Here is a 22,192-nt window from a genome sequence, read left to right on the forward strand (position 1 = left end):
ATGAAGACATTGCCAAATTTTCAAATTCTTCCATGTACAAGTTGGCCACAATGGGAGACACAGGGGATCCCATGGCACATCCAAAGACCTGGTGGTAAAACGTGTCCCTGAATTTGAAGTAAGTTGTGTTGAGGCATATTTCTAACAGTTCACAAATGTGTTCCGGCAACAGTTTAGTTCTTTCAGCTAGCGTTTCAGCGTTTCAGCTAGCAAACCACACAATTGAAGATGAACAAGTAAAAATCCTAGGAACAGAAAAGAGATGGTTTGAAAGGGGGGTAAAAGAAGCGATTTTTGTTAAAAAATTTTCACCCTCTCTGAACCGTGAAGGAGGTATCAGATTTAACCTGTCTCCTATTTACAATAACTTGTTGACCAGTAAGGGACATAGACATGCTGATCAGGCTAACTGAAAGTAGCTATTCAGCCTTAGCCCAAACAATAGGCCTAATCAAGACCCAATGATAGGGAATTTAGAAACCAATGGGCCTCTAATAAACCAATAGGGGCGTGACTAACCATCCCCACCCAGTCCTCAAACAGGCCACGCTCAGCTTTTTAGCGCAGAGCAACTTCCCGGAGTCTTCACGGAGACTTCAGGGTTGTCTACCGCTGACGAAGCTTCTGTGAGAGAAGCGAAACGTCCTTTTTTGCCTTTTTTTTTTTGTTTTTTACCCACAGGTACAGATGACGACTGACAGAACCCTTTCTACGATGGAACTTTCCTGTACGACTGAGAGCCTTCACAAGCAATGACTGAAGGGGAGAAATTCTCACAATTGGTGACTATTGGGCGACAAATCAGTGAAAGCAGGTTATACACAAAAAAGCCTGGTTCACCCTAAACTTGTAATGAAATATGATGCATCAGAGCTGTTCTGTAAAGCGTGGTGTACGTGTGATTTTTCAAAGTTTAGATCCCACACATGAAATAACTGTTGTATGCGCTAACAAGACTGACCTGTGGGAGGCAGCATGGTGCCACGGGGAATCCTGCTTTACGTTCATCCATCGCCTTTCTATACAGTATTGCATAGTCATTAGGGTCGCGGGTGTGCTGTTGCCTATCCCAGCTGACTTGTCACAGAAGGAATATTCATCCTCGACTAATATAGTTCAAGCAAAATCAAATAACAGCAACGTGTCTTTCCCCCTTGGAAAGACACGTTTCAACCTAATCTGAAAGAGGAACACAGATCAATACGCTGCATTTTGTTACTTTATAGGGCAAATAATAAATACTAGACTTGTAATTTCTGGTGAAATGGTGTGTAAAGAATGAATATTGAATCGTCTACAGATTTTGAATGATGTGCATTGGAAGTGAAAAAATATAGAATGATATTGAAAAATGTCGAATGTTGTGAAATTATATTGAATGTAATGAATGCCTTTTCAAATGTGTCATTGGAAATGAATGTGGCATTTTTTGTGGGGTGTGTAGATTTTGCCTTGTTGAACATAATTTGGGTGTTGCAATGGTAATTTATTTTGTTTGAATTTTTGGTCTGTGGGAATTTCTTTCAAGTTGAAATTTGCTCAAAAGGTGAAATGAATTAGTTGACTGATTGAAATTCCAAATGGGAACAGTGTACTGTAAATGTGTAATGTTGAATGTAATATTGGAATGAATGTCAAAAAGTATGAGTAAAAAAAAAAACAACGGAACAAAATATGTGTGAAGGTCAATAATGTCATTATTTTAGCGTCACCATTTAAGGGGCTAGTTGTATGCTGTCGATTTTAAAGGAATTATTCACTTCCCGGTGACTTTAGCACATCAAATGGATGATCTCTGACTTCATGTAGGTCCTCTTTGTGTTCTGCAGGGGGAGCTGCTGAGCCCCTGCCGCTGCGACGGCTCTGTTCGCTTCTCTCACCAGTCTTGCCTTGTTCGCTGGATCGGGGAAACAGGCTCCTGGAACTGTGAGCTCTGTCGCTTCAAATACCGGGTCTTTTCCGTTTGCACCAAGAACCCACTGCAGGTATCATAATGTCGCCAACCTTTTGTGTTTGGTCAACATGGTGGCCTGTTGGTTGATAAATCAAGGCAGGGTCTCCACAGAATCACAGACATCACCGATGTGATATACAGTGAACTTTAGCAAAATGAAGAGGTTTATGTAGTATGCTCTTCTGAAGTTGTGAAAAGTTCAATTTTTTCCTTGCATCCTTTTGTTGGGGGTACCTGCTACATGTATACAGAACCTGAAAGGTGGATTAGTCGTTTATGGGTCGAAAGTATTGCTGCATGAATCAACTCCTCCACTGGTTGTTGTCTTGTGTCACATTATTTACATAGCTTACCACTATCACGATCAGATGAACAATGCAAATCGAAATGCGTCCGTTTTAGAATATTTGTGTTAACTGGTCGACATTGTACAGCTGAACTGTGACATGTGACACTTGGACTGCTTACATTTTGAGTTAGCATTTCAACATTCAAAACGTGCAAAAATGTATTAAGCAAAAGCGGCTGCACTAGATTTTGGTATGGTTTTATACTTGATAAGTATCTCAATAAATACTCTTGTCATTTGGTGTAAGTGCACTTCATTACATTTTATGTTCTCTACAACTTTGTAAAAAGCAGCTGCTTGACTCCATGTGGGCCCAACTCGTATCGCAAAACGTTATGCCCCTTAAGTAAACAATATTTTCAGATCTCAAATTTAGTGTACTGTCTCAGGTATTTTTTATTTTTATTTTTTTTGCTTTTACTTATACACCAGGTCCTCGAGGGGCCCTATCCTGCATGTTTTAGATGTTTCCCTCCTCCAACACACCTGGTTCAAATGATCAACTCATCAGCAAGCTCTGCAGAAGCCTGATAACAATCCTTATCATTTGAATCAGTTGTGTGGGAGGGGGGGAACCGTCCAAAACAGGGAGTTGGTGACCCCTGCGCGAGAGGCTTCAAGCAGTTTAGTGCCACTCCCAGTTGAAGTTTACTGTCAAACTAAACAATACACAGTGTATGTAAAACAACCACACAACTGTCATGGGCCGGCTCGTTTAATGCAAACGTTCAATAAAAAACATGCGAATGATTGGTTTTTAGTTGCTGTTTTAAAGCCTTTCAACCAATGGATATTTGAACACAAACGGTTAAGCAACACAGGAAGACAACTCTCACCAGGATTTGTTATCCTGTACAAAAAAATGACAATAACAGCATTATACTGAATCTCATATAGTAGCTGTGAAATGGCGCTTCTTCGTTTAACTCCGCATGATGTATTGTATTAAACAGACCAACAGTGCCCAAAGGGGCCACACCAAAGGAGCAGGATATTAATAATGTAGCATTAAAAAAAAAAGAATAATTTCCATTTTATTGTGTGAGTACTGAACAAGTCACAATACGACAGTTATTTTCTTATTAAAGAGCACTAACACAAACGTGTTTTGGGTAGATTGTACAATTTCATGATGACTGAGTGACACCACAAGCACTTACTTGATGACGATAATGACCCCTTTACATGTGTCTTGTCTGTTTCTGCAGTGGCAACCCATCTCTCTGAACTTAATTGAAAAGGTACAGATTACAGCAGTCATCCTGGGCGCTCTGTTCCTCATAGCTAGTTTGGGTTGGCTTATGTGGTCAATTGTCAGCCCCTTTGCCGAATTCCAGCGTCAGGATTATATCTTTCAGATATTATACGGCATGTACGTCTTCATGGACTTCGTTTGTATAGGTACGACACAACAGATACTGTCATGCAACATTTTCCAAAATGCTTCCACAAATGAAATATTAATTAGAATATTGTGTTTAGACTACTGGGCCTGAATAGCACATACAGTACTATGAGAAAGACAATTTAGGGGTTGACTTCCCCTTTAATTAATTTTTTTGTAAAATGTGCCTTTTTATTTGATATTAAAAAAGAAATGCTAAAACTCTTGTCACACATTCATGCACATTTGAACAAATACTTGACTTGAATAAAATACCAGTTTCTAAAGTATTTATTCACAATAACTGATCCATTGGCCACAGGATATTGCAACAATTTTACATTTCTTTCACTAGAGATAGATCACATTGCACCAGGGAAATCAACTATTTCATTTGCGTCTTTGTGAATCCTTGATTTATGTCTTTATATTAAACACTTTGAACACATTTCCTACACTTAACTGAACTCACACTTTGTCACTGTTCCTTTTGAAGTAGTTCCTGATTCCCATCCAATAAATAGTATTAACCCTCTTTGCTGCACCCTTACCCTTTGTTCTATATGCATAGGACTTCTAATCCAAGAAGGACCATCTGTTTACCGGATTATAAAGCGCTGGCATACAATGAATCAGAAGTGGAAAGTGCTCAATTATGAGAAAAGGAAAGATGCCAGCAGGAAAGGCGCTGGTGGTGAGGAAAGTACCACTGCAGAACTCCCCGATAACGGGCAGGAGCCGAGGCGATGTTCAAGGTCTTGCATTACTCTCGATATCGGCAATACGATTTTGAGTATCCTGAACAGGCTAAGGCCCAACAACCTTACCATCAACCATGAGGTCGTCATGAGGGTGACCACTGTATAGCATGGTCAGAACCAAACAAATGAACTCTGGTGTTGCAGGCAACACTGCCATTAACTTGTAGTCAGGTTGAATGCACACAAGCACAATTTTGTTTATGTGGCCAGTGGGTGAATGGATCATGGATTGGTTACATCGGAGTCTCTAAAAAAAAAGAAAAATGAACATCATTTGTTGAATAAAATGACAATTGTTGAATAAAAGTACATTTTTAAGGTTGTGCTACATCTTATTTATTGTCATGACTAACATAAAGTTGTATGTACTGTTATCTTTTTTTTTTTTCTTCTTCTTACTGCCTGGACCCATCAGTTTTTCAGCTGCTTTCTGAAGAATTGACATATCTTTTGTAGAAATACTGTTTTGCGTATTTGGACTGCAATTGTATCCACTGAGACATTTGAACTTGCAGAGCGAAGTGGATCAGATTTTAAAAATCCAAATAAAACTATGCCGTGATGCACTGGCCTCATTTTTGCTCAAATTGTAATGTTTTTGAATCCGTGGAGGTAAAGAAGGTATAAATATATAAAATACAGTACTGTGTTATGCCGTTTATGAACTTACGGCTGGTACTTGACACCCACGCACTACTTGCACAAGATAAACAATGCATATGACGTGTACAAAACTATTTGTACGTTTAACCATTAAACAAAGGCTATACAGTACTGTATATGACAACGGCTTGTTTGGCAAATCTATATAGTTGTAGAGTAAAATAAGTACATTGAATGGCAGAAAAATGCTTATCTTGCCTATTCTGAGTTTTCAGCCGCTGATCTTCAAATAAATAGCCCTTTTACTCCGAACCCTGCATATGTGTCCAAGTCTGATAATGACATTTAGTTTTTAAATTTGACTCATGAAATCTTGCGCAATACAGATTTTATACATACATTTGTTGTAATTTATTGCAATGACGCTTCAGCAAAAAATTCCACCTGTTGCTGAACCGAGCCTTTCATAAGTTACTCAATTACATATTAGTCTTAGTACTAGTTTTTGTGTTATAAAAACTTGATCTGCTAGAGAAAAAAAACGTGTGGCCAGGTTTGTAATCAGTGCACATACGCGCTCATTATTCGGTAACGTATATTAAAAGTTCATCTGCCTTTTTTGATGAACTCTGGGTGTTTGTAAAAACAAAAAAAAACTGCATTTCAATAGCCATCAATTATACAAGCATTTTTGCTATTCATGGGCCAGCCCGTTTCCTACCTGTGAATTGCGGGGGTCGTCTGTATTGTATTTTTCAGTAGGAACGGCTCCATACTTTCTTATAATAATGTCCCTTTTATTTTTACTTTGCATACCGTAACCAAATTTGTATATATAGTATTTATTATCGCGCCATATATCATCCAATTATTATTATTATTATTATTATTATTATTATTATTATTATTATTATTATTATAACTAGCAGTTTTATGAGCATTGTTTTTATTTACTAAAAAGTGGAGTCAGAAAAATACTGGTCGCTTAACGATGACGTATATTATGCGACACGTGTTTGTGGAAAGAATGGAGCCGCAAACGTGACACGAGAGTTTTTTAAGTGAGTACTCGTTTTAGAAGAAGCGAATAAAAGAGCATCTTGCCTGCTATCGGGAGGAACATCTTTGGTGAAGCCAAGATGAGTTCGTCAATGCCGCAAAAGCGTTACTACAGACAGCGAGCACATTCCAACCCGATGGCTCATCATTCGTTTGACTAGTGAGTGATGTCATGAGTATTTACTTTATTCAACCATTTCTGAATACAGTACCTTCTCCGCGTCTTTCACGGAACAGTATTCTTGTTTACCTTTCTCATTTTAATTTGAACTCTTTCCGTACGTGTTCATCCTTCATCGGGGCTAAATCATTGCTTTCATTCTTGTTTTGTCAGTCCTGTGTGTCCAGAGGACATGGACTGGCACACGCTGTATCCACAATTCTTTACTGAGGAGCAGTCTGGGGAAGGAACTCCACAAGTTGAGTTTGCAGACATTGGGTGTGGATACGGGGGACTTTTAGGTATTTGCGTCTTAGCCATTTAGACTTCTTCTGTCTGTCTGTCGACCTTTGGAGATTTAATTTGTAGCTCATGCATCCTCTCTCAGTGGAGTTATCTCCACTCTTTCCAGACAAACTCATGCTGGGCCTGGAGATCCGGGTCAAAGTGTCCGATTTTGTCAAGGATCGTATCAAGTCATTGCGTGAGGTCAATCCAGGAAGCTACCAGAACATTGCCTGCCTTCGCAGCAACGCCATGAAGTATCTTCCCAATTTCTTCAAGAAGGGACAGGTAGGATTTACCTGAAATCCATTTGACTGCTTTTACTGATGCAGGTTATCATAATTTGTGCACAAAAGGGCTAAAGGCTCCTCAATAGACAAACAAAAAAATTCCCCCGAAAATATTAACAATGTCATTTTAAATATGTTATCAGTTTCTTCACTTTTGTGCCTGAACTCTTCTTAGTCTGCTCATGTGATTTGTCACCAACCAAAGGGATTACTTTTATTGTTTCCTTCTGTATCAACTGTGGTCGGTGAAGGTGCCAGACTTTTGTCAAAGTGCCATTACATCTGCATCATACTACAAATGTACAAGTCAGTCCTAAATGTGACATTTGTGTTTCTACTTCCCGCTGACATCACCCACCCTATCCTACCAAGAGTTTTGATACAAAAGCCTGTAGTCCTATTAATAAGCGTAAATGAATGCTGATGTCCGGTCCTGGTGCTGCCAAGGTAACAAGAGTCATCTGTCAAACAAAAAATAATTACATTCCTCTATCCTCCACCCCAAAAAATTATATATATCAGAGATTTCTCAACAATGTAGTGATTGATGTACGGGGGCATTGCATCAGCTGAGTTTAGAGTGCCAGTACATTCGCACAAGACACTTTTTATCCGGTTAATGTTAAAATGCCTATTAAATTACACAATGATAGTATTGTAACGCAGGGGATTAAATGTTCACCTCAAATGGGCTGAGGCAGTATTATATCAAAAGCAGCAGTCGAGTAAAATTTAACCTACATTCCTCAACATTAAGTACATCTGCCATATTTGCATCACTACAAAGTATTGTATCACGGAACGAATAAACAGTGGTACTTTAATTCCTCTCTGGCAAATTGAATGAAAACTCAACAGGATGAATCATAAAGATAAAGAAGGATCTTTACACTGAAAGAAAGTGTGACATAGTCCAACGACAATTTACTTGACTGAATCCTGTGCTACCATGGATGGTCCAGATGGATGAAAGTTTGGATGGATGGTAGATGACCACCATGTACCAAAAGGCTGCAATGTCGGCAAGAAACTGGAAGAGTGATCTTTTGGGGCACTAATAATGGGAAGTGAGATGGTAGCCAGGTGCCTGGAGTGGTCGAAATGACTTGAGCAAAAATGAGAACTGCCATGGTATCAAATGGAAAAACATGCCTTCTGCCCTAAAGAAGTAGAAAGCACAAAAAAAATAGCACAAAAGAACAAGTCAGAACAGTTTGCATTGAGTTCAACCCAAGATGGTAAGAGGCCACGCCCACTTGTATGGCCACATTTTCTCAGTTGTTTGTTTATTTATTTTACTTTCCAGAGGGAAGTAAACCTTTTCACTTTTTTTTTTAATTTTTCATTGAGTTGTACAGATCATAGGTTAGATTGGTGGAAAACGGTTTGAAATAATTTAACTTGTTTTTTTTTTTTCTTCTTTTTTTTTAATAACAACAAAAACCTGCAATATGAACCGGGGTGTGTAGATGGCTTCCTGATCCACGGTAACTTAATTAGAATTTTTTTTAACTGATCTCTATAAAATGGCAGATTACAACCTATTTTGTCCTTCTAAGATGTTGTGCATAATAACTTGGAACACGGTATTTGCACACCAATGCTCTTAACACCGTTTGTTCAATAAAGTCCTCATGATTCTGGAAGCTAAGATACTTATTGATGATCAAAAAAGTTAGACTGTCCACTGGATATTGCACTGACCAGGAAATTGATCGTACGTTTGATTTGAAAAATAGTGTACATAACATTACTAGTAACCATCTGCCCCATTCTTGTTGCACTCTGTATGGAATTCTTAGCGAGCCAATTTAAAGCATTTGATGGTCTATTGCCAAGGTTACTATGATGTCATAGATGCTATGTTTATATAACAAGCCCCATTATTCAATCTCAGTGAAGCAGATTTGAACGTGGTGACAGTTCAGCATAATCAAGAGCGACTTTTAACCTTTAAAATGTATTGTAACTACAGCGTGATCAATTACCGGTATGTTTGTTTGCCCTGCTGGTCCGTGACTGGAGCGCAGCTCTCAAGGGCACTATACGGGCTGATTGTTTACATTAGTGTCACAAGGCATGAGTTTGACATGTTGAAGTATAGACGTGATGCATATTCAGTGCAAACTCTAAAGTCATACACAATTCATTTTAGGGTTTCCATTAAAATTCGGTTGACTGTCTCCATTATAAAAGACATTGTAACGTGTTTAACATGTACATGTACTAGCCCATGTTTTAACTTGTATTTTTTCCAACTGTCATACAATTACAAAAATATGAGAAGGTTCTAAACAACAAAATTGCATCAATGACAGAAATAATCAAATCAAAATTACTGTACTCATTTTGATTACGTGACAGAAAATATGAAGATGATGAGAGGGGATTGTTGAAGGTGAGTCAACTTCATGGTCCCACCTTTTAACACGCCGAGCCTTAATGAAGACCTAACAACACTTGTCTGTCTTTTCCTTTGTTTTGTAACTTGGAAAAAGAACACAATGTTTTGGGGTTTTTTTTTATCTTCCGCCAGCACTGAGCCCCCCTGAGGCTGCTGCAGTCCCTGGTGATTAACTTCACATCTTTCTGTACAGACCTGACATGAATCATTTTTCGATATATGGGGGGGAAAAAATTGTTTGAATTTTATTGAATGGATCTGGCAGACTAATATCAACAGTCTGTGCATTTCACGTGAGTATAGGCAACTATAAAGGGAAATTCCAGCTGTGTTTAACACCCAACCGCAGAGTCTTATGGTTGCCATGTTGAAAAGGTTACATTGTATAATATGAAAGCTGGTGTATGTGTGTGTCAGAGTGATTCAAAGTTCAATCTCCAAGCTCACTTAAGGGTTTCGAACCATTTTTCTTTCTTTTCAGCTAAGTAAGATGTTCTTCCTTTTCCCGGACCCTCATTTTAAGAAGACCAAACACAAATGGAGGATCATCAGTCCCACGTTGTTAGCAGAGTATGCCTACACACTGAGAGTCGGGGTATGTAAAACACAAATCGAAGCACGGTCATGGAACATTTGTGTGAAGCGATATTATTACGTTCTCCACAAAAGAGGTGGAGGTCCGACGTTTGTTTTACAATAAATCGGAAACGTTTGATGATAATTGCTGAAAACGTGCATAGACTGAGAGCTACGTACAATTGTGGAGAGAAGAGCCCAAAATAGTTTTTCGCCCTTTCATTTTTCCGGATTTTGGGGTGTGGAAAAAAGGGGGCTCAGTGCACACCCGGGCGTCCACCTCTCCGCCACTGTAGGATAACTTGAGCTGCCCTGTCAACATAGTTAAAAGACCAGCATGAGTCACTTTCCACCCCCCACGGTGTAATTTCTACCGCTAGCGCATGGTTTTAACTAGCTAGCTATCCCTCCGACCCCATGGCAGGAGACTGGAACAAAGCACCGATAGAAACGTTTACAGTGTCTTCTGTTCTACATCAGATTTCTTTAAGAGTTAACAAAAATGATCATATGTGACGTTTCGGCTTTGTTTGTCTTAACACATATCAAACCTTATCAAATATCATGCGATATATCCTGTTCTCATCATATATGGCTGTCACAAAAGAATCTTTTTGGAATCAATTATCCGAAAGATTGTTTTGTTTTTTCCTCCCAACCCTGATCATATACATTATATGTAGATAAATCATACACACGGTTAACGTTACGTTTTTGTCCGAATATGCCAGTGATAAAGAAAAGAATATTCGAACAAGTTCAAAGCATCATGTCATCAGCCGTTTTTTTTTTTTTTTTTTTTTTTACCCTAATTATTGCTATGCGTGCAGGAAGACCGTTAACCTGTATTGTGGTTTGGTTGCGTGATGTCACACATAAAGCCCATTATCTTAAAGTAATAAAAATACAATTAAATATGTCTGGATGCACTGTAAAGTCAAATATCTGTATCTTGATTGGGGGCTCAAACTCTGGGAGTTCGAAGGCCATTGACGCACTTCTGCAGTTTCGAAGGTGGCACACGTTAATACACCTAAGAAGGTGCCTTGTGCCGAATTAGTTTTCTAATTTTTTTCCTTTTTCAAGAATGGGTGTGTGTGTGCGTGTACAAAAGGTCCGCCAGGACCTTCTCTTTTGGCGCCAAGCCATATTTGTGTTGGTGTAGTGGGATGGCTGTCATAGAAGTCTACTTACTCAACTCAACTCAGCAGTTTTTATAGAGCATTTTCACAATCCATACAAAGTGGAAAAAAAATACTCAGACGGTTGAAACAATAAATTAAGAACGTAAAAGCAGTCAACAGCTCAAAACACTATAACGAAATACAGTGTCATGCTGAGTCAAAAGCCACTTACATGCAGATACAGTTCTCCCGCCAAAACATGAATTACAGTTAATGAGCGACAGATAAAGTGTGTCCATTTTTCTTTTTTTTTTTTTAATCTCAGCTTCCCAGCGGGAGTGGGGGGGAAATAAAAGTGAGCTAAAGTGCAGTGCGGTGTGGTAATGTGTGCCATGACTGAGTTTTCTAAGAAGTCCTTGTTCTAGTAAAGCTATCTGTGCAGTCTCCAGTGTAAACTACAGTGACATTCGGGGATTAACCTCTGTGTTGTCTCCGGGTTATTTTTATCACCCTGCCATTGATCATTGCTCTGCACATATGATGAAACCTTCAGACGCAATTTGCACTCAACGTTTAAAAAGTGGAATGGCTCTCGCTTGAACCACAGACCTCTCTGTGGTCTGTCAGGTTTGCAAAACCCTCATTTGGATCTGTAGCAAGTCGTACACCACCAAATATTAAAAAATATATATATTTATCGTCTTCTCAGTCTTTTTTGTGCATCATATTTTAATATTTAAGCTCACAAAACACAGATAAGGTAAAATGCAGTTTGTAAATGGTGATTGGAAACTATATTGATCGGTGCTCACAACAAATTTGTTGGCTTGCCTTTTATTTTGTTGGCCGTTCTGCATCTCTCTTTAGGGTCTGGTTTACACCATCACAGACGTGGAGGAGGTCCACCTTTGGATGGTGAAGCACTTCAACGAACATCCGTTGTTTACACGGGTCCCCGATGAAGAGCTGGTACGTGGAGCATTTTTTTTTTTTTGGGGGGGGGGAGGCACTCTGTGTTTGCAGCTCGCACACAACTGTATTTGTTTTCTGTCTGCTCCACAGAGGTCACACTTTCTTTTTTTTTTTCGCTGTGTTCCAGTTTTCTTTGAAGGGTTTAACTTTTCAAGTGAGAATTTGAGTAAATATTTAAACTCTCCAAGCTCTCTTATTGTAGTTCGGCCTTTCAAATTGAGACACTCTGTTCAATGCACGTCGGCAGTTGAGAGGTTTAGGTCCCGCAACCACTCCTCTACTTGATTTGAAATCAGGAGGTATTTTCCAACTCCCATTGTTCTTCCACTCATTTCTCCGCTGATGACTGACATGTAAAGGCAGCATCTGCCTAAATTGTTGCCATTGTCGAAACATTCTCGGAAAATAGTACGTACATATATTTAAAATATAAGATAATACCTCTACTGACAAGCGTCTCTTCATACGAAATTTTCAAGTAGTTGCCTGTCACCTTCAACAAACTGTATGAGATGTCACCAATCAGTTATTTAAAATATTAATTTTTGATTCAATTCCTGCCTCGTCTCTACAATGGCGTCTCTAATTTGTAGAGGCGGCGTTAAATTCTCTGCTCTTTGCTCTCATTTCAGTCAACAATTCCGAACCAACATGGTTGTGTCGTGTTATCTCATTTGAAGGTTTATTGAATTGCACAATGCACAGGTGTGTGTCTGTCTCATCCAAATCATTGGTTTCTGCAGGTTGATGATGTCATCATTTCTCGACTGGGTGTGTGCACAGAGGAGGGAAAGAAAGTGCAGCGCAACGGAGGGAAGAACTTTTGTGCTATTTTCCGGCGGATTGAAGATCCAATATTGGTCCAAACCTTACAGACATTAAATGAAACACAATAACGGACTTGTGCTGATCTTGGTGGAACTTGAATGATTCAACAGAAGTGATGCTTTGAAAGGCATATGGTGGATGTCTTCCCCAATTGTTGCTACATGACATTGTCATGCAGGGTGGTGTGTGCCCTTTTTTTTTTTTAATCATTATTTTTTAAAAGAACTCTTTGTTTCTGATTTTTGTTTTCTTTTTATGATGCTCTTTTTTTTCCTGTGAATCATCCTGTAAACGACAACCCCATATATCATTGTAACATGCTTCATACAGTGATAATAATAAAGAGAGCTGGTACATTTTTAAAGCAGTATTCTATGTTCTTGACTGCCTCTCATTAAAAAAAAAATTATTGGATATCCTCCTTAAGAAACATCCACAAAGTCCACGCTCCATACACGGGTGCGACTTTCTATTTTTATCAATGGCTTCTTCATTGGTCTTACTGTAAAGATTTAATCTCAGGCTGCCACAGATTGTGGTTCAAACGATAACTGGAAACGAGCATGGGCATGAAAATAGTCATTATTTTGCATGTTGCAGAGCATGAGCTTATCTGACACTCGGTGGAGTGCCAACACGGAGTCTGTGACACGATTGTCCGTTTTCTGAACTCCTCAGTTAATTTTTACACTTTTTTTTTCTCCTTCCCAGGAGTTTGGAAATATTTGCTGCTGCAGGGGATGTGATTAGAAACAGGACAGCACTTGCCTCAGTCAATTGAAGGTGAAGATGGATAGAAAAATGCACCTTGATGCTATCAACTGTGGTTTTTGCTAGATCTTGACACTGAAATGTATTAATTAATTTGCTGATATGAATTTGCAGCTATCTGGAAGAAAAATCTTTGTCCTGACCTGTTTCCAGAACTTGTCTTCTCATTTTCCAGTACTCCGTTTTGCTCAGTTGTGTTCATTTGTCCAGATGTTTTTTTTAAAAAAATGTTTAAAACGCTCATACAGTATGGGTCATAAATATAATCAGGGTTTGACTGACGACGAGTCTGGGGTCTTCCCCGCCTCTCACTTCAAGTCAGCGGTAATCAGCGCCAGCTCACCATCATCCCTAATTGACAACACTTTAGAAAATGGATGGAAACCGTAAGAAAAAGCCCATGACATGTTGCGGAAGCTGCATTTGGACCTCAGACTTGTTGAAGTCATCACTCCCCTCTTTCTAGGTGTGTTTATAATGGCAGCTATTGATAAATCATGAAATGAATGATGTTCCTGCAACCTGTTCTTTTTTTAAGGGTAATCATCAGACCTAAACTCAGCCTGAAGACTTGGAAGAGCTCCTGTCTCATGCATTCCCACCAAAAACCATCGGAGGTGCTTCCTAATGCACGTGCAACAGGAAAATTCTCTGACTTGACCATCCCAAAGGTGAGAAGTGAAAGGTGATACAATTGCCGCCCTTTCCCCCGCATCTAATTCGTTTTTGTGCGAATTTTGTGCCAAGCTGCGCTGCTCTCGTTTCTTACAGATCTTCCACATTTTGGAATTGCCTCATGTGTTCAAAACTCCCCGTTTGTCGGATTATGAAAATCACTCTTTTTGCCTCTTCGCCATCTACATGCTTGATCACCATGAAGGAAATCGTGTTATTTCTTAATCATATGCAACCTCCACCATCAGGCCAGAGACCTCATTTGACTGCTTGCCCCAAAAGGGGATTATGGGATTTAACATTGCTCCCTCTAATCTTCCAGGTCAAGTTTCAGGTCATAACGGTAATAGTCTGCTTATCTTTGACCCACTGTTGTTGTTATTAGATGAAATCAAGGACCAGCATATGTACGTTAGAAATAATAGGAATGTCTGATGGACACCAGCAATTGTTTGAAAGTCGCAAGCAGCTGCAACCGCTCTCGAGTCTTTACACCTGCAGCTCATGACATCCTGAATGCCCCATTATTTCAGTCACATGGGATCAGCTGACCTAGACAGACACCAAAGCGGTCTTGTTCTGTACTTTTTTTTTTCCATCCCCTTTGATGCCGTAATAGTTCTCTTAAGGATTGAAGTCAGTCCCAGGCAGTCTTTACATCTGTCCGAAGTCAACATACAGTGGATATAAAACGCGATCAGTTTCAGAAAACAATAAGACTTTGAGAAATTATTTCAGCACATTAAAGTTTGTTTTTTTTTAACTCACTTTAACATTTTTTGCAGTAATGAGTTGATATGTTGTCTATAATAAATTTGATAGCTTGATTATTATTCATGTACAGTTCACAACTTTCCAAAAAAGCATTTTGCCAATTTTCGAAAAGGACATCACATGTACTCGGGTCAAGTAATGACCAATCACGGCTCAACTTGCGAACGTCACTTGAAAATATTAACTTTTTTTACTGCTGAAAATTGCTCAAGAAGTAAAGAATGCCTTTAATTGAAAATCTAGTTGAACCCCCACAAGCCGCAGGGGACAGGGACCAAATGAGCAAAAGAATCGTGAGAAGCCGCGCATGATTGATGGCCATTGAAATGCAAACATACATTCAGAACATAAAAAACCGTAAACATTCGCTATTTTAAAAAATAGTGATTTTTTTTTTTAAATCCACAAATATGCTGAATCGCGGGATTGACTGAAAGCAATTTTTTTAGGTGATGAATCTAAAATTAAAAACATAAAAATCCACCTTTTTGTTTTTTTGCCCTGATGACTGACTGCATAACAGCACACCCTGCAAATTGTATATGCCTTATTCTGTCTTTTGGGGGTATTATTAGTCTGTCTCCAACATTTGACCACTCTTCCTCATGCTCTCAAGGTGTCAGATTATATTGCAACTCTTGTGCACAACCCCCGACGCATTTTCAACTGGATTTAAGTTGGCATGAACACAACACCATGCATCACCAGAATAACACCATGTGCGCAACAGTGAAGCATGGTCGTTGAAGTATCACGCCTTGGGCTGTTTTTCTTCAGCTGGAACAGGGGCTTTAGTCAAGGTCGAGGGGATTATGTACAGGTCCAAATAGCGCAACCCCTTCAGCTGTCTGTGGAGAAAGAAAAAAAAAAAGCTCAAGATGAAGAGGAATTTCACCTTTTAGCATGACATTGACCTCATGCATACATCCAAATTAACAAAGGAATGTTTTTGCTCGAAGAAGGTTTGGAATGATTTGACCAAATATTCGTTTCAGCATGTGTACACTAACGACAGCTTTAGTCGAGAATGTGACCTGGTACTTGGAACTAGCCTAACGCTGAAACGCCCTCAAAATAACACAAATATTCTTGTAAGAATTCCAAAAGTCAATCACCACATTTTGTTCATGACGCAACATGAACGTCTTTTCGCCAAATTGGTCTTGACGTAACACGAGAGGTGAACGATTCTGAAAAAGAATCTTATTCTGTGGAGCTGCGGACTGCACAACTTGAGCACTGATCCCGACGCGATATACATAAATATCTAAAATATACATATTAAAAAATAAATAAATCCATCAACCTTTCTGCCGGTTGCAGTGCCATCCTACTTCAACCGCCGTCTGCTGTGAAATGAAAACATATGTTCAGAATGTGGCAGCACAACTGGATGGTCTGCTTCTATTCACCACCGCTCTGCAAGAAAGTCACGCGTTCCAATCTGTGTGTCGACTCGGGCCTCCCTGTGCCAAAAACATGTTTTGTAAGGCCAACTCAAATTTTGTTTCTATGGCTCAGTGTAACAAGGCCTCAACCCACGGCCTGTGGATTGTATCACATTGCAGTGGATGTGTAGAGTAAAAACTCTGTTGGACTGCAGTCTACCGTGGGAGAAAAAAAAATCACACCATTTGAGCCAGCTGTTATCATGCATACTGGTAAAATGACCACTAATTGCCATCTAACTTGATATTGATTCGATTCCAGGAGCCTGATTGTTTGGTGACCAATCACAGAAGAGGCTGACTCACTTCCTATAGCCGCACATGTTGCCATGAGAGTGGTCATCCATCATGTGGACGAGGAAAACGTCTTCCACATACAGTCGGACTGAGTACATGTGGCGGCCAGATGTTGTGAATTCAACAGATGCCATTCACCGCATACTTTCAAGTCCTTACACATGGGTAAGAAATAAATTGAGAGCAACATAAAAGTTTTGGGTTTTTTTTCACAATGCCATGAGCAGCTGGAGCAAGTTTTTCATTTAAGTCTAATCCTTGTTCATTGGTGCTCATGTTAGAAGGTTCGCTCGTTGTTAATCCATTCAAAGAGAAATTTTATGTGTGCCAGAAGCTTAGCAACTCAACTTTATTTCTACCGTACAAAAACCACCGCTGGAACAAAGTGCATTATTTTGCTGTAATTAATAATAGTGATGACTGCCATGTACATTTGCATTTATCAAACGGGCCGTCACATTTTGATTCCCTCTGTTAGAAATGGATCGCGATAAGAATTAACTCATTTTTTCTCCCAAAAAATCAACTCACTCAAAATTTTAATATTATTGAGGTGCTTATGCTTGTCCTGCATGTCATTCCAGAGCTGCTAAAAAAATGATTAGTCCAACTCATGTAATATACTGTACAATACCCAGTTTAAGCGCAACGAAGACATGTCTTCCACCTAGTGGTCATTGGTGATATTACAACTTAAAATAACTGACGACCCCTGCATATGGCACTCATGGAATCACATGTTCACATTTTTTTTTCAATATTTGTTTTCATATTTCTGATTGTTTCCTGGATTCCCCAAAAAGTGGAACAAAATACTTCCAAAACTAATATTCATGAAACTAATAACGTCAACTAGACTTCAAAATTTTCCAGACAACTATACGACATAAGCATTTTGTGTCATTGCACTTGAAGTTTTAAGAAAGCTCCTCGGTGTCACTTCAGACCCGACATCAGTTATGCTGTCACAGGGCAAAAATCCACCTGATGAACCCTCCCCTAAACAGCATCTGGGCCATAAGACAACTTGTGGAAGAATTCGAAATGACCCACCATGCAATTGTAAAAACAAATCAAACCTCAGTGAGACCGTTAAACACCAAAAATATCAAACTTGCAAATGGTTGTAATAAACAATCATCAGCATGTGCTGGATTACGTTTTTCCATCTTGTTTTTTTTTTTTTTTTTTCCCATGAATTTAGTATGTCTCTCGGAGGACTGTGGCGAAAAGGAAATGACCCCCGATTGGGGAAAAAAGGTTCCTCAGCCCTGCCCTGAAGGTTGAAACCGTTGAGCAAAAGTCATAAATGATGAACAACAAATTCCCCCAAAGGATTCAATGTTGTGTGAAGTGAAAATACATTTAGAAGGTAATGATTTTCAAATTCTTTTCCGACACCACAAAGCCATGCCACGTAATGTGGACAATGCGCCTTGGCAACGCATGGCCATCAGTCATGCGATGGGCACTAACGCGAGCCGAAAGCATTTCACATGCTGGTGACACTCTGGGTGGTCCTTTGACTTTTCAGCCCAGAGGACTCGATGACTGTGATTTCCAATACCAATTTTAAACATGGGCCTGACCGCAGTGTTTTTCCCCCCCCTATTTCGTGTCCCATCACATGGCAGTTTGGAATCGGCAAAGTGACATCAAGGGATCGGTCACGCTAAATTTGGAAATAACCTCAAGCATACAGTGATTATTAACCCATCTCTCTATTTATCCAGCTTTGATCCAAGCAGCCTTTTAAAAATATTTATGATGATGTCATTGGAGTTCGTGTGACAGCAGCTCAATTGGGAGCAGAATTGGAGTGTGAATCGTTTTCTGTCTGCCTCAATGTGCCCTGTGATTAGTTTGCAACCAATTCAGGGTGTATGCCACCATCTGCCCAAAGTCAGCCTGGATAGGCTCCAGCACACCTGCGACTCTGAAAATAAGTGGTATTGAAAATGGTTGGTTGGAGGACATTAAAATATAAAGTCAAGAATATAATGGTCATGTTGTGTAATTAGAAATGTGGTTTCTACCCGGGACCCAAACATACTAAAATACATCATAGACTGCAGGACTCAATGTCCCACCATCGCTGTTCTTTTGTCCATCCCGTACCAACCATTTCACTTAGGCAGACTGATGTGCAAAAAAAAATTGAAACGCATTTTGAAACGGCATGTAGGTGGCTGTGGTGTGGCGTGCGCCGCCACATTTGCCCCAACTCCCATAAATACAAAGTGCCTATGGAGGGAGGGACACACAACAGAGTGGACAAGACACACACTCGCGCCCTCGCACACCTGTGCAATCTCACTTGCACATGCGTGTGTGAGCGCAAGCACGCGTGGGCACACAGAAAGTTTTCGGCAACCAGCAGACAGGCAGGCTGCAGCCATGAACTTTAACATACTAGTCTGGAAGTCCAGTGCCGTCTCCCCTCTGGGCACTCGGCCAACATAATGAGGGGAAAATACCTCTCAGGCTGTCCCCGCCGAGCTCCAGAACATGATCTACAACTGGGCCACATCACTTCCCACCGCACGACGGCACAAAGAGGCTATTCTTTCATGCCACCCCTTATGTTCTTTCATAATCAATATAAAGCCCTCGTTTCTCTGTTCATTAAACATTCACATTCGGCCGAGAGTTTAATCCGCCAGCTGCTTGTGTGGTCGTAACTGGGCTTCCTAATGAGCAGAAATCAGGTGGACAAAAGATGAGCAACTAAGCCAATGTTGGAGAAAGCATTTGAAATGTTGTTGGGCAGAAAATTACACCTGATTCTCATGGAAATGTGTGGATAGGGGAAAGCAGTTACATTTTTGTTTTCATCGGAATGCAAATGGTGTCATTCACGATATCCGGCATGCAGTATCACAAATAATATCATGTAACTTTGAGATGCTTGTTGCAAGGAAGAGGGTTCGGTTTTTTGGAAGGTGAGAGGGTCACTTTTTAAAATTTCACTGTAGGGACATTTGACCCCTCTCTGGCCTCTTCTTGTGCCTCACTTTTGATGATTAAGAAACCACTGCTCTCGAAGAAAAAAAAAAAAACAGAGACAGAATGCCTGACTTTAGTCTCGAGCACACACGGGCACACCCCCACGCGACCTCTCGCTGTTACCTTTTACATTGGGCTTGAGGAGCTTTACTGAAAATATGGTGGAAGACGCACTTCTGGTTTGCAACAAAAGTAAAGTTCGCCTTCATCCATATTTTGCCAGCAGTTTAAAAATATAACCTCTCAACAATGTTTTGTTTCAAATTGTTCTTCACAGGCCTTAAACTTTCCTCTTTGGCAGAGGTGTTCGCTCTACGCGGCGACTTTCCACTTTTAGTTGACTGTGGTTTCTTTCCACGCTGTCAAACTTGAGATTTATTGTCACGCATGCAGAAACACAATGGTCACAATGAGCAATTATAATCTGACTTTGGAAAGTTTCCTTGGCAGATATTAAAAAAAAAAAAAAAAAAAAAAGAACTCTAAACAGAATACAACGGAGCAAAGTTGCATGCACAAATAGTGGCGTGTAGTAAGAAGATAAGGTGCAGCTCGATATGGATGTGCAACTGATACAGTAGAAGAGTGCAAACATGGTCTATATTGGATGTCAACTCCACGCCGTTGGCGTTTGGTGTATTTGCGTTGGGGTTTTGTAACAACCAGACATTCTGGTGGCCTTGTCTAAAAATTGTTTCTTGTCTAAAAATTGTTTGTGTCAATGTTTATACTTTCAAGATAAGGCGACGTCTTCCACCAGCGAAACCTCGGGCGCAAGTCCCATGTCTAGACGCTTCCCAAGGTTTGATCTTTGCTCCATGCGTTGTGACTTTCATCCTTCTGTTTCAACATCAGATTCATTTGAGGTATTTGCAAAGTCCTGACACGGTTCTCTTTCCCATGCACTTGTCAATGCGGTCCGTGTGTTTTTAATTGATTTGCAGCATCGGCGTCCATCATCATTGTGCAACCTACTACCTGACTTTGGTGGATCATCGTCTTATTTGTGCCGTGATTGATTTTTCCTCATCACATACATGAGCACACCTAAATCATGTGCGACCAGAGACACACGGGTCTTTGGAGCCGGTCCCTTTGCCTGTTTCATACCAATGTCTGTGGAATTATTGACTCTTGGATGAACACCATTTTCATTTCAGTGGGAACAATTGTTTTAAAATGAGAATATTTTGCAAGCCAAACTTAGGGAATGTTTTTTGTTGGAAAAGAAGGAGCTAAAGTACAGTGACCCCAAAGAGGGGAGGAAAAAAAAAAAAAGCAGAGCACAGTACTGGACTGGAAAAAGACAAATGCTACGTACAGTGTGCACAGATGGGGACGGGGGCTGTGCAAATACATGATCATGCTTTACGTCAATGATGCCAAACTCCAGCAAATCCCAATTTAATGTACAAAAAGCAGATTCTGAGCGAATCCCCTGTATTGCCCTGACGCATTGCTGATTTAAGACTTCCGGTTAGAGCGTCCTATGAGGGTCAGCCAAGGCCCTGCGGCCGCTTGGGAGTATAGCCGTTGGCTTGTTACTCAACTCTGCGCACACACTTGGCGCTTTGCACGGATTCCACTTCAAATTAAATCAGGTCAGGTTTTTCTCCCGGGCTTGAAAAACCCAGCAAGTCAGCGAAAATAATTGTGTGGAGCCACTTTACTGTAAATAGTCCACCACCAGATTGGCCTGTTATTCCCGTTCGACTTTAAATTAGCGCAAATGTTTTGCCTCTTGTGGAGAATTTTGAGACTCATGCTCAACAATAGGATGGGATCAACATTGCCTTGTTCTTCGAAGCCATCATCATCATCTCAGAAATACGGATATAGTACCTCTTGGCAAGACTCACAATTCAGAGGTTTGGTGTCAACTCAAAGTCCGGCCTTCCTTTGTAGGGTTTGCATATTCTGACTTGTGCTAGTGTGCCTCCCTGGAGTCCTCCCACATTCCAGAAACATGCATGTTAGCGTAACGGAAGACTCGAAATTGTCCATATGAGTGTGAGGGTGAATGGTTATTTGCCAAATGTACCCCGCCTCTCCCCCGAAGTCAGCTGGGATTGGCTCCAGCTCGGCTGTGACCCCAATGAGGACACACATTATAGAAAATAGATGGATGGATGGATGGATGGATGGATAGACATCCACTTCTGACCCAGAGGCAACAATCAACAGAAGGGGTTGTGGAAGGAACAGCCCGTTATCCATAGAAGGTAATTTAGACCATATTCTCAAAAGAATGAAACCGCCAGATGAATTGTTTTAAAAAGCCACCTAAAAAAATTGTCCCATATGTTCTCCACCCATCCATCCATCCATTTTCCGATCCGCTTACCGGTATCCTCATAAGGATCGCGGGGGTTGCTGGAGTCCATCCCAGCTGTCTTCGGGTAATAGGCGGGGGACATCCTGAACTGGTTGCCAGTTAATCGCAGACGAACAACCATCCGCGCTCACACTCAC

General features: G+C 40.3%; 2 protein-coding genes and 1 long non-coding RNA gene across 7 annotated transcripts in view; all 3 read left to right on the top strand.

The window, feature by feature from the left end:
- Positions 1-5,011, top strand: part of LOC109522591 (E3 ubiquitin-protein ligase MARCH9-like) — a 7,423-nt gene extending 2,412 nt beyond the window's left edge. For 4 of the 5 annotated variants that reach the window (XM_019881285.1, XM_019881288.1, XM_019881286.1 and 1 more), the window contains exons 3-5: positions 1,830-1,985; positions 3,512-3,704; positions 4,259-5,011. In XM_019881285.1, the coding sequence (XP_019736844.1) occupies positions 1,830-1,985; positions 3,512-3,704; positions 4,259-4,554 (645 nt within the window). In that variant the 3' untranslated portion in view covers positions 4,555-5,011. The remainder of the gene's footprint in view (positions 1-1,829; positions 1,986-3,511; positions 3,705-4,258) is intronic. The other variant, XM_019881289.1, reaches the window with a different exon arrangement.
- A 1,032-nt stretch (positions 5,012-6,043) lies between these two features.
- On the top strand, positions 6,044-13,113 carry mettl1 (methyltransferase 1, tRNA methylguanosine). Its single transcript, XM_019881452.1, has 6 exons — positions 6,044-6,270; positions 6,445-6,572; positions 6,659-6,843; positions 9,731-9,844; positions 11,817-11,918; positions 12,665-13,113. Exons 1-6 carry the CDS (start codon positions 6,191-6,193, stop codon positions 12,815-12,817), a joined length of 762 nt encoding a protein of 253 aa, XP_019737011.1. The 5' UTR covers positions 6,044-6,190; the 3' UTR covers positions 12,818-13,113.
- A 50-nt stretch (positions 13,114-13,163) lies between these two features.
- LOC109522686 (uncharacterized) lies at positions 13,164-17,240 on the top strand. Its single transcript, XR_002169598.1, has 3 exons — positions 13,164-13,532; positions 14,059-14,191; positions 16,680-17,240. It is a non-coding gene; the product is annotated as an uncharacterized LOC109522686 (long non-coding RNA).
- Positions 17,241-22,192: the final 4,952 nt, after the last annotated feature.

This window comes from Hippocampus comes, unplaced genomic scaffold, assembly GCF_001891065.2.
Source record: "Hippocampus comes isolate QL1 unplaced genomic scaffold, H_comes_QL1_v1.1 scaffold68, whole genome shotgun sequence".
NCBI lineage: Eukaryota > Metazoa > Chordata > Actinopteri > Syngnathiformes > Syngnathidae > Hippocampus > Hippocampus comes.

Excerpts from the sequence above, each read along its gene's own strand:
- mettl1 (XM_019881452.1), top strand. The coding sequence starts at position 6,191 with ATGAGTTCGTCAATGCCGCAAAAGCGTTACTACAGACAGCGAGCACAT. Across the intron at positions 6,271-6,444 it reads GCTCATCATTCGTTTGACTA|TCCTGTGTGTCCAGAGGACA; the intron begins GTGAGTGATGTC and ends TTGTTTTGTCAG. Across the intron at positions 6,844-9,730 it reads ATTTCTTCAAGAAGGGACAG|CTAAGTAAGATGTTCTTCCT; the intron begins GTAGGATTTACC and ends CTTTCTTTTCAG.